Source organism: Stenella coeruleoalba, assembly GCF_951394435.1.
Source record: "Stenella coeruleoalba genome assembly, chromosome: 3".
In the NCBI taxonomy this organism is placed as follows: Eukaryota; Metazoa; Chordata; class Mammalia; order Artiodactyla; family Delphinidae; genus Stenella; species Stenella coeruleoalba.
In genome coordinates this window covers 116,569,008-116,581,732 of record NC_137148.1, presented here as the reverse complement: position 1 = coordinate 116,581,732, position 12,725 = coordinate 116,569,008, and the positions used below count along the sequence as shown (strand labels likewise).

The window sequence follows — 12,725 nt, the reverse complement described above, 5'->3', positions numbered from 1 at the left end:
CACAGTAATGAAGACGCAACGCAGCCAAAAACAAAAAACCAAAAAAACTCCTAATACCCCAGAAGTTTCCCTGTGTCCTTCCTAGTCAATAACAAACCCTATCCTAGTCTCCGACACCACAGCCAGGAGTAACCACTATTTTGATCTCCATCACCATAGATTAGTTTGGCTTAATCTTGAAATGCACATAAACGGAATCATATATTATGTGGTCTTTTCAGTCGGCCTTCTTTCATTCATCACAGGGTTACCTTGTTTTGAAGCAGAAACCCCAGAAACTGAGATTTATTTTCAGGAAATCCCCCTCTCATGTCATAGACCTGGATGCCAACTGCTCTGATTTATACTGGTTGCACTTCCTGCAGTCCTCCAAGCACATGTTATAACAATTTATAACAAAACAGAACCATGGATTGTAAAAGTTTTCCTTCAAGATAAACTAAATCTTTTAAAGCTATTCAAATCTATTCAATCTCAATACAGCCCCTGACTTGACCCCATAAAAGTAAAATCTTTCCCATATTGAGCGCACAATTCCTCTTAAACCTATTTTTCTTCCTTGGCATCCACCCATTTTAAAGAACCCTCAAATTCTGAAATAAAATGAATTGTCAGTTCTGTTACTACTTTTGATTAGTAAGGGGTTAAACTATAGGAAAATCTCGGAGGCAGCCTAAGGCCCTAAATTCAGACAAATGTGTCAGGTCAGAAAAGACAGGAAAGGGACAACAGTACAGCAATAACATACAGGTACAGATTCCACAGTCAAACTTTCAGGGTTTAAATCTGGGGTCTGGCCATTTCTAGTTGGGTGGCGTTGGGCAAGTCGTTACTCCACAATGTGTCTCAATTACTTCATTGTAAAATGGGAATAACTTCATAAGACTGTTGCAAGGATTAAATGTGAATGTATATAAAGCTCTTAGGAGAGCACCTGGCACATAATAAGCACTCGGTAAGAATGAGCTATATTCAAAAGCTGAAAGCTCTAAGACAGCAACTAGTCTGCAAACCAAAAGGTCATAACGGTCACCAAGACATGTAGCACAGTGCTTCTCAAGATGTTTCCTTCCTAACCCTTCACAGACTGCTACTTTTTTGTAAAACGCAAGATTCCATGCTCGAATGTCACAGCAATGTCAAATTGCTCTCAAAGTTTTAAAATTTTTACTCTCACTTTCTGTATTTATCTCATTGCAGCCTGATAGCCGCTCAGGGACTGGCACTTGTCTGCACAGTAAACTTTGAGTAGCACTGTTCCAGCACACAAGAAGGACTCAGAAGCCTACTGACAACTCAGCTAGCAGGTTAAATAGAATTATGGAAACATATTAGTAAAGAAAACCCACCCCAATAGCAGGGGCAAGAGGATGACTTGAGGGTCAACAAGTTGAGACATAAAACAACCCCAACAGGCTAAACCTGTAAAGCAAAACTGGCTGCCAGAGCAAGAATCCAACCAGTACTTTGCCCCCTCTCACTGCTCGAGGAGATGCCTTCAGAAAACATGTCGGCCAGGAAGTCATCAGCCCCACAGGGGACAAGAGAAAGGAGGCAGAATTGATTCAGCCCTCCCAAGAAAGAAGTCCTTCTCAGGAGTTAGAAGCCACCCTAAGCAGTCACCAAGCTTTGGAAATGTCACATGGCAAACAAAGGCCAGAGTTTCTTCCCTGCCAAAGAAAACATGCAAACATTTCCATTGGTGACACTGGACTGCACACATGCACACCTACGTAATACACATACAGTCGCCCCTCGGTATCCACGGAGGATTGGTTTCAGGACCCACATGATACCAAAATCTGCGGTGGCGCAAGTCCCTTATATATAAATACCTTATATGAAAGGTATTTGCATATAACCTACGCACATCCTCCTATATACTTTAAATCATTTCTAGATTATTTATAATACATAACACAATGTAAATGTCATTTAAATAGTTGTAAATACAACGTGAATGTTATGTAAGTAGTTTCTGGAGCACAGTAAATTCAAGTTTTGCTTTTTAGAACTTTCTGGAATTTTTTTTCCCCAAATATTTTCAATCTGGTGGTTGGTTGAATCTGTGGGTGCAGAACCTGCAGATATGGAGGACCAACTGTATACATGCCCCATTTACATCACAGTACCTGTGCTTTTAGGAGGCTCCTGAGGTCCGCCCGGCCAGCCGTACTGTGGGTATCCTTGGTAGGGGTACCCCTGAGGAGGTGGGTAGGGTCCCCCCATAGGTCCTGGAGGGTAGCCCTCAGGCCCCATCGGTTGCTGTGGATAAGGTGGGTACGGAGCCGTCGGACCGGGCCCTGGATACGGTGGAGGGTTCCCTTGGTTCATCAGGGACCTGCTGAGTACACCTAAGAGACAGACAATGAAAGTTATTTGCATTTAATCTGGGGAAATCGTTAGGATAAAAACTGTAATCATGAGATCATTTACAAATTGCCTTAAAGATATCTTAAACCTCTTGCACATCTTCAGCTCTGCCCATTTTGTTTCCTTCTCACCATCACAATTGGCAAATATCTTATGTATCTGTTTGCCTTTTGTTTGCCCCCCCCACTAGACTACAGGCTGTGACAGCAGGAATCACATCAGTTTGGGGTCATCACCATGACCCTGGAGCTTAGCATAGTGACCGGCACAAGGCAGGCCCCAGTAAATGTGCTGAATGAAGAACCGATTATTATTTTGTTTTTTAATTCTCTAAAATATCCATAAATGTGACTGGATAGCTCTAAGAAGAAGGCAGAAAGTCTAACAGCATTAATTATGAATCAGATCAGCAGAGGCTGACCTGGTGACAGAAATCCTCCAACAAACAGGGCTGGGCCACAATGGGGTTTTCTAACAAGCAGCAACACTGGCAGTGAGTGACCAGTGAGTATAAAGCTTGCCCCCACCCTGGGCACTGGGTGATCTGCTTGCTCTCCTGAGACCCACAGCTCTGAGCAGTTGAGCAGTATGCTCGGTTGTCACTACACAAAGGGCAGAGATGTCCACAGAGCATGCCAAGCACCTCCTCTGACCATCCAGGCTCCCAGGACTCTGGAGCACTCCCCAGGAGCCCCCACTTTGTTTTACAGGTTCCTGCTCTCGGTGGTTTGCTTCTGTGAGGGAGGCCATTTCTTCCCAGTCCCCAAAGCCTTTTATCCATTCTCTTGATTGGGCCTGAAGTCTGGAGGGGGCCAGCATCTCCTTTCTATCATCTCTGTAGCCCCCGAAGTGCCTGACACAATGACTTCCTGATTAAAAGCATTACTGGGGAATACAAAGTACATATATTCTGGATGAACATGATTGCTATCATCTTGCTGCCTTGTACTCACCCCTCTCCTGTACTGATATTTAACGTTTTACCTATCTGAGTAAGTTAATAGAGGGAAGAGTCTCATACTCAAAATTTAATAATTTCACCATTAGTTCTTTTTCATAATATGCAATCAATAAATTCATAAATGACTCTATAAGAAGAACAGAGTAGCCATAAAGTAAGTTTCCCTAGAAAATCTGCATTAAAACAGTGGACTTTGCTGGCTGCCCACGCAACAACCACATCCCCCTTCATAATAAGTCAGATTTCCAGTTAAGTATCCATTCTTTCTTCCTGTAGTTTATGTGCTTTGGGGGAAGCTCATTCCTTACCAGTTCCAGGGTGAGCCCAATCTAACCTAAGCCAATCCAGGTCACCCTTTCCTCTTTTCCATCAAGACTGATTCAAGGACTCCAGGACTAAGCCAATCACAAATGGCATCCTTTGGGCACTCGGATTAGTTCGAAAGTGGTTTGATCAGTTAAAATCTTGGGGCTTGGGCTTCCCTGGTGGCGCAGTGGTTAAGAATCCGCCTGGCAATGCAGGGGACAAGGGCTCAAGCCCTGGTCCGGGAAGTTCCCACATGCCACGGAGCAATGAAGCCCACGAGCCACAACTACGGAAGCCTGCATGACTAGAGCCCATCCTCCGCAACAAGAGAAGCCCACGCAATGAGAAGCCCACGCACCGCAACGAAGAGTAGCCCCCCGCTCGCCGCAACTAGAGAAAGCACGCACGCAGCAAGAAGAGCCAACGCAGCCAAAAATAAATAAATAAAATAAATAAATTTAACAACAACAACAACAAAAATCTTGGGCCTCTCCTAACACACTCCCAACCTTCCCTTCCCCTTAACACAGTCAAATACACGGTCTAGCAAGGACATGGCCTACAAAATTGCTGACAGCCAATCTGCAGCCGTGAGGGAGCCACCAGCCTTAAGATGAAGTAGATACTTCAGAAAGGTAGAGCAGAAAGAAGGAAAGAAATGGGATTGCAGGGACTTCCCTGGTGGTCCAGTGGTTAAGACTCTGCACTCCCAATGCAGGGGGCCTGGGTTCGATCCCTAGTCAGGGAACTAGATCCCACATGCCACAACTAAAACAACAACAAAAAAGATCCCGCAGGCTGCAGTGAAGGTCCTGCATGTGGCAACAAAGATTCCGTGTGCAGCAACTAAGACCCAACGCAGCCACATACACACATACATAAATACATAACTAAATAATTTTTAAAAAAAGAAAGAAAGAAATGGGATTCCAGATGACTTTATAATAGCTCATAAATCAGATTAAAACCCAACCTAGGGCTTCCCTGGTGGCGCAGTGGTTGAGAGTCCGCCTGCCGATGCAGGGGACACGGGTTTGTGCCCGGGTCCTGGAAGATCCCACATGCCGTGGAGCAGCTAGGCCCATGAGCCATGGCCGCTGAGCCTGCGCTCCACAACGGGAGAGGCCACAACAGTGAGAGGCCCCTGTACCGCAAAAAAAAAAAAACAGAAAAACAAAAAAAAACCCACCAACCTAACCTAAGCTACCTCTGTAGAATTTCCACTACTAGGAACCAATAGTAAGGTAAGCTAATGAACCCCTCTGATTGATGTTCAAGCAAGCAGACATTTATGCAGTGCTGACTGTGCCTGGCACTGTGCTAAGTAGTGGGGTATAGAAATGGATATGCTTCAAATCCTTCCCCTGGACAACAGGTTAAAAAGACAAACATAAGGATGGTAGTTTTTAGAAAAGGTGGTAAACAGACTGCTGGGTAGCAGTAGGGGCTTAAACTCAGTTGAGAGGAGGTGGGAGTGAGGAGAGTATCACTTGAAGGAGGGGATAATAAGCTGAAACTTTGTAAGATGAAATCGGAATGGCTAGAAGATCTCTCTTTTGACCTCATCTGCATTCTGTCTCTCATTCTTCTTTCTTCAGGGGCCTGGGAGGGATTCAGAAAAGAACTAGGGTTCTTTCCCTTCTTTGCTCTCTGGTCTATGCCAACGTGGCATCACACTCTGACCTGGAAATGGCCTTTCCCTTTACCCTAAACCAAAGGCTCACGGTGACAAACACTGCAATCATCACGTGAACCTGGGCACCTAACTGCTGACTACTTCTGCATTCCCTCTCTCCTGCCTGGAAGGCTGTGGTAAACCTAGTGAGCCCTGGTTAACACAGAAATCAGTCTCATTAACCTCCCTACAGCTATTCCATTAGTTATTTTTTAAGTCACAGAAGTAGAACACAGCCATCATAACTACTCTTTCCTGAAGTTCAGTGTGTGTGTGTGTGTGTGTGTGTGTGTGTGTGTGTGTCCTCTGTACTGACCTAATTCCATCAAAACTGTAGTTTAACTTCATTAATCCAACAAGACCCTGTAATAATGATCATTCTCCCTCTAGCAAAGTCTACACCTATATTTCTCTGAAGACACTGCCCTTCTAAGAACAATGAGCAGTGAGAAGGCACAGAGAATAAAGCGTTTAGAACTATCACAACCTCACACCTCAATGTTTCCTGACTTTTCTTGATCGATCTATGTGTATCTATTCCTCATTATTCCTGGGACCCTCAAAACTCTCCCAAATGTATGTCCTCCCCTTTCTCCCTCAATCATGTTTCCCCCTCATTTTTAGTATGTAACTTTCTCCCTCTGCCTGAGAAATTGCTTAATGTCTGGGGTCAGGGGAACCCCATGTACTACTCAGATGCACTTATAAAGGCATAACAGATGCTCTACTGTCATGACCAACCCCCACCCCACACTCTGTCCTGTGTTCCCAGAACACAGTCACCTTAGAGGAATAAAATCTGGAACTATTTTCAGTTTCCTCTAAGCAGGAAAAACATCCCAGTAAGAGAACAGCAAAAGTCATAGAAATAGCATCTGTGTCAAGATCAAAGATTCCAGAGCTGGCATCTTAAAAGCAGGAGTTCACCCAGTGGGAATCCATTGTTCCCATGTTTGTACAGAAGCGAACCCAAGTAAAGAAAGATTCCCTCACATTGACACAGTCTAGTACAAACCACTTAACATAAGCAAAATATAAATGAGCTTTAAATTTAAGGTATGATACAAAACTTTAAAACATGAATGTTTTCCCTTATAAATTTGGTCAGGTGAAATGTAAGCTCTACTATAATAGAGTGTGTTACACTGAGGATCAAATGTAAACAGTGGAAATTGTAGCATTAAAGACAAATCATAGCTCCAAAAGAGACAGCTCAAATCAAGCAGCAGCCAAGATCCATTAAAACTGCATTGAATCTGGGCTTCCCTGGTGGCACAGTGGTTGACAATCCGCCCGCCAGTGCAGGGGACACAGGTTCGATCCTTGGTCCGGGAAGATCCTGCATGCCATAGAGCAGCTGGGCCCGTGCGCCACAACTACTGAGCCTGCGCTCTAGAGCCCACGAGCCACAACTCCTGAGCCCACATGCCACAACTACTGAAGCCTGTGTACCTGGAGTCCGTGCTCTGCAACAAGAGAAGCCACCACAATGAGAAGCGCACAAATCGCAACAAAGAGTAGCCCCCACTCACCGCAACCAGAGAAAAGCCCGCGCGCAGTGACGAAGACACAACACAGCCAGAAACAATAAATAAATAATAATAAAATAAATAAATTTTTTAAAAAACCACTGCATTGAATCTATTTGCAAAAGAATTCAGATTAATGATAGTAAAGATGATCCAAGATCTCAGGAAAAGAATGGAGGCATAGACCGAGAAGACAAGAAATGTTTAACGAAGAGCTAGAAGATCTAAAGAACAAACAAATGGAGATGAACAATACAGTAACTGAAGTGAAAAATACACTAGAAGAAATCAATAGCAGAATAAATGAGGCAGAAGAACTGGTGAGCTGGAAGACAGAATGGTGGAAATTAATGCCATGGAATAGAATAAAGAAAAAAGAATGAAAAGAAATGAAGACAGTCTCAGAGACCTCTGGGACAACATGAAACACACTAACATTTGCATTATAGGGGTCCCAGAAGGAGAAGAGAGAAAGGACCTGAGAAAATATTTGAAGAGATAATAGCTGAAAACTTCCCTAGCATGGGAAAGGAAACAGTCACCCAAGTCCAGGAAGCACAGAGAGTCCCATACAGGATAAACCCAAGGAGGAACACGCTGAGACACATAGTCAAATTGACAAAAAATTAAAGACAAAGAGAAAATATTAAAAGCAACAAGGGAAGGGACTTCCCTGGTGGCACAGCGGTTAAGAATCCGCCTTCCAGTGCAGGGGATGTGGGTTCAATCCCTGGTCACGGAACTAGATCCCACATGCATGCCACCACTAAGGAGACCACTGGCACAAACTAAGGAGCCAGTGAGCCGCAACTAAGGAGCCCACCCGCTGCAACTAAGACCCAGCACAACCAAAATAAATAAATAAAATAAAAATTTTTTAAAAGCAACGAGGGAAAAGCAACAAATAACATAAAAGGGGGGTGGGACTTCCCTGGTGGTGCAGTGGTTAAGAATCCGCCTGCCAATGCAGGGGACAGGTGTTCAAGCCCTGGTCCGGGAAGATCCCACATGCCGCGGAGCAACTAAGCCCATGCGCAACAACTACTGAGCCTGCACTCTAGAGCCCGCGAGCCACAACTACTGAAGCCCATGCGCCCAGAGCCTGTGCTCCACAACAAAGAGAAGTCACTGCAATGAGAAGCCCATGCACCACAACGAAGAGTAGGCCCCGCTCACTGCAACTAGAGAAAGCCCGTGTGCAGCAACGAAGACCCAATGCAGCCAAAAATAAATAAATAAAATTAAAAATTTTTTTAAAAAAGAAAAAAAACATACAAGGGGGGAGTTCCCTGGCAGTCCAGTGGTTAGGACTCAGCACTTTCACTGCTGGGTGAAAGCCCTGGGTTCAATCCCTGTTGGGAAACTAACATCCCACAAGTTGCTTGGGGAAAAACAAAAACAAAAAAACATACATGAGAATTCCCATAAAGTTATCAGCTGATTTTTCAGCAGAAACTGCAGGCCAGAGGGGAGTGGCATGATGTATTTAAAGTGATGAAAGGGAAGAACCTACAACCAAGAATACTCTACCCGGCAAGGCTCTCATTCAGATTTGACAGAGAAATCAAAAGCTTTACAGACAAACAAAAGCTAAGAGAATTCAGCACCACCAGACCAGCTTTGCAACAAATGCTAAAGGAACTTCTCTACGTGGAAAAGAAAAGGCCACAACTAGAAATAAGAAAATTATAAGTGGAAAAGCTCACCAGTAAAGGCAAATATACAGTAAAGGTAGGAAATCATCCACACACAAATATGATATGAAAACCAGCACTCACGAGAAGAGGAGAGCACAAATGTAGGATATTAGAAATGAATTTGAAATTAAAAGACTGGCAACTTAAGACAATCATGTTTATATAACTAGTGGGAAGCAGCCGCATAGTATAGGGAGATCAGCTCGGTGCTTTGTGACCCCTAGAGGGGTTGGATAGGGAGGGTGGGAGGGAGGGAGACGCAAGAGGGAAGAGATATGGGGATATATGTATATGTATAACTGATTCACTTTGTTATAAAGCAGAAACTAACACACCACTGTAAAGCAATTATACTCCAATAAAGATGTAAAAACATTAAAAAAATAATAATAAAGTAAGATTCCACAGGGTGGGGGAAAAAACAAAAAACCTTCATGGGAACCGCAAACTGAACATCTAAAATAGATAAAAAACGCACAAAAAAGAAAAAGCAATCCAAACACAACACTAAAGTTAGTCATCAAATCACAAGAGAACGAAAGAGGAAGGGGAGAAAGAAGACCTACAAAAACAAATCCAAAATAATTAACAAAATGGCAATAGAAACATACATACTGATAATTACCTTAAATTTAAATGGATTAAATGCTCCAACCAAAAGATACAGAATGGCTGAATGGCTACAAAAACAAGACCTGTATACATGCTGTCTACAAGAGACCCAATTCAAATCTAGGGACACATACAGACTGAAAGTGAGGGGATGGAAAAAGGTATTCCATGCAAATAGAAATCAAAAGAAAGCTGGAGTGGCAATATTCATATCAGACAAAGTAGACTTTAAAATAAAGACTGTTACAAGAGACAAAGAGGACACCACATAATGATCAAGGGATCAATCCAAGAAGATATAACAATTATAAATATATATGCACCCAACATAGGAGCACCTCAATATACAAGGCAAATACTAACAGCCATAAAAGGAAGAATCGACAGTATCACAATAATAGTGGGGGACTTTAACACCCCACTTGGATCAATGGACAGATCATCCAGACAGAAAATCAATAAAGAAACACAGGCCTTAAATGACACATTAGACTACATGGACTTAATTTATATTTATAGAGCACTCCATCCAAAAACAGCAAAATAAACATTCTTTTCAAGTGCACATGGAACATACTCCAGGACTGACCACACGCTGGGCCACAAAGCAAGCTTCGATAAATTTAAGAAAACTGAAATCATGTGAAACATCTTTCCCAACCACAACACTCAGATTAGAAATCAATTACCGGAAAAAAAAAAAAAAACACAAAAGTGGAGGCTAAACAATATATTATTAAACAACCAATGCAGCACCAAAGAAATCAAAGAGGAAATCAAAAAATACCTACAGACAAACACAATGACCCAAAACCTATGGGACACAACAAAAGCAGTTCTAAGAGGGAAGTTTATAGCAATACAATCTTACCTCAGGAAACAAGAAGAATCTCAAACAACCTAACCTTACACCTAAAGCAACTAGAGAAAGAACAAACAAAACCCAAAGTTAGTAGAAGGTAAGTAATAAAGATCAGAGCAGAAATAAATGAAATAGAGACAAAGAAAACAATAGAAAAGATCAATGAAACTAAAAGTTGCTTCTCTGAGAAGATAAACAAAATCGATAAATCTTTTTTTTTTTTTTTTTTTGCTTTTACTTTCATTTGCATTTATTTTTTGCAGCATTTATTCCCGGGCCATAAGTTTTTGTTTCTTCAATTTCTTCTGGGATATCTTTTTCTTCTGGGCAACCTCCTCTTCTGGTTTAGGAACAATCTGTTCTTTTTCAGTAAGGATCATCTCAATGTGGCACGGAGAGCTCATGTATGGGTTGATCCGACCATGAGCTCTATAAGTCCTGCGCCGCATCTTGGGGGCTTTGTTCACCTGGATGTGCTCAATGACCAGAGAATCTACATCTAAGCCCTTAAGTTCAGCATTACTCTCTGCATTTTTGAGCATGTGCAGTAAAAATTCAGCACTCTTTTGGGCCACCGACCCTGTGTCCAGCCCCACTGTTTGGCCTGGGCACACCTACCAACTCCACCATTGTAGCGACGGAATGGCACACACTGCTTCTTTTTTTTTTTTTTTTTTTAAATTTATTTATTATATTTGGCTGCATTGGGTCTTCGTTGCTGCGCGCGGGCTTTCTCTAGTTGCGGTGAGCAGGGGCTACTCTTTATTGTGGTGCGTGGGCTTCTCATTGCGGTGGCTTCTCTTGTTGTGGAGCATGGACTCTACGCATGCGGGCTTCAGTAGTTGCAGCACGCGGGCTCAGCAGTTGTGGCTCGAGGGCTCTAGAGCGCAGGCTCAGTAGTTGTGGCGCACGGGCTTAGTTGCTCCGCGGCATGTGGGATCTTCCCGGACCAGGGCTCGAACCCGTGTCCCCTGCATTGGCAGGTAGACTCTTAACCACTGTGCCACCAGGGAAGCCCCACACTGCTTCTTTAAAGTGACATCCTTCAGATACTTAGTGGCTTTTCGGATATGCATACCCTTAATGGCCTGGGCTGTTTCACGAGTGTTCTTAAAGTGAACATGAAGATTTGAACCTCTCGACTTGCATGATTTTGTGGGATTTTCTGGGTCAAGTGAATAGCGAACCATTTTTAGAGGTCACCTCAGGCCGCTGACCGGAAAAGCAAATTGATAAATCTTTAGCCAGCCTCATCAGGAAAAAAAGGGAGAAGGCTCAAATCAATAAAATTAGAAATGAAAAAGGAGATGTTACAACTGACACCACAAAAATACAAAGGATCATAACAGACTACTACAAACAGCTATATGCCAAAAAAATGGACAACCTGGAAGAAATGAACAAATTCTTAGAAAGGTACAACCTTCCAGGACTGAACCAGGAAGAAATAGAAAATATGAACAGACCAATCACAAGTACTGAAATTGAAACTGTGATTTAAAAACTCCCAACAAACAAAAGTCCAGGACCAGATGGTTTCACAGGTGAATTCTATCAAACATTTAGAGAAAAGTTTACATCTATCCTTGTGAAACTAGTCCAAAAAATTGCAAAGAGGGCTTCCCTGGTGGCGCAGTGGTTGAGAGTCCGCCTGCTGATGCAGGGGACACGGGTTCATACCCCGGTCTGGGAAGATCCCACATGCCGCGGAGCGGCTGGGCCCGTGAGCCATGGCCACTGAGCCTGCGCATCCGGAGCCTGTGCTCCGCAACGGCAGAGGCCACAACGGTGAGAGGCCTGCGTACAGCAAAAAAAAAATTTAAAAAAAAAATTGCAAAGAAAGGAACACTCCCTAACTCATTCTGTGAGGCCACTATCACCCTGATACCAAAACCAGACAAAGATACCACAAAAAAAAGAAAATTACAGACCAATATCACTGATGAACATACATGCAAAAAGACTCGACAAAATACTAGCAAACAGAATCCAACGATACGTTAAAAGGATCATATACTATGATCAAGTGGGATTCATCCCAGGAATGCAAGGATTTTTCAGTATCTGCAAATCAATCAGTGTGATTCACCACATTAACAAATTGAAGAATAAAAACCATATGATCATCTCAATAGATGCATAAAAAGCTTTCGACAAAATTCAACACCCATTTATGATAAAAACTCTCCAGAAAGCGCGCACAGAGGAAACATACCTCAACATAATAAAGGCCATATATGACAAACCCACAGCTAACATCATACTCAATGGTGAGAAGCTGAAAGCATTTTCTCTGAGATCAGGAACAAGTCAAGGATGTCCACTCTTGCCATTTTTATTCAACATAGTTTTGGAAGTCCTAGCCATGCCAATTAGAGAAGAAAAACAAATAAAAGGAATACAAATTGGAAAAGAAAAAGTAAATCTGTCACTGTTTGCAGATGACATGATACTATACACGGATAATCCTAAAGATGCCACTAGAAAACTACTAGAGCTAATCAATGAATTTGGTAAAGTTGCAGCATACAAAATTAATACACAGAAATCTGTTGCATTGTTATACACTAACAACAAAAGAGAAAGAAACAATCCCATTTGCCATCACATCAAAAAGAATAAAATACCTAGGAATAAACCTACCTAGGGAGACAAAAGACCTGTACTCTGAAAACTATAAGATGTTGATGAAAGAAACTGAAGATGACAC

At 42.6% G+C, this 12,725-nt stretch overlaps 1 protein-coding gene and 1 pseudogene across 4 annotated transcripts in view; both read right to left on the bottom strand.

Moving 5' to 3' along the window:
* CYSTM1 (cysteine rich transmembrane module containing 1) overlaps positions 1-12,725 on the bottom strand; it is a 66,229-nt gene that overhangs the window by 39,883 nt on the left and 13,621 nt on the right. For all 3 annotated transcript variants that reach the window (XM_079916465.1, XM_079916464.1, XM_079916466.1), the window contains exon 2: positions 2,133-2,354. In XM_079916465.1, the coding sequence (XP_079772591.1) occupies positions 2,133-2,334 (202 nt within the window). In that variant the 5' untranslated portion in view covers positions 2,335-2,354. The remainder of the gene's footprint in view (positions 1-2,132; positions 2,355-12,725) is intronic.
* Positions 10,230-11,232, bottom strand: LOC307183596 (large ribosomal subunit protein uL22-like; annotated as a pseudogene). The gene is made up of 2 exons: positions 11,023-11,232; positions 10,230-10,667 (listed from the first exon to the last, which is right to left on the bottom strand). The product of its transcript is annotated as a large ribosomal subunit protein uL22-like (transcript).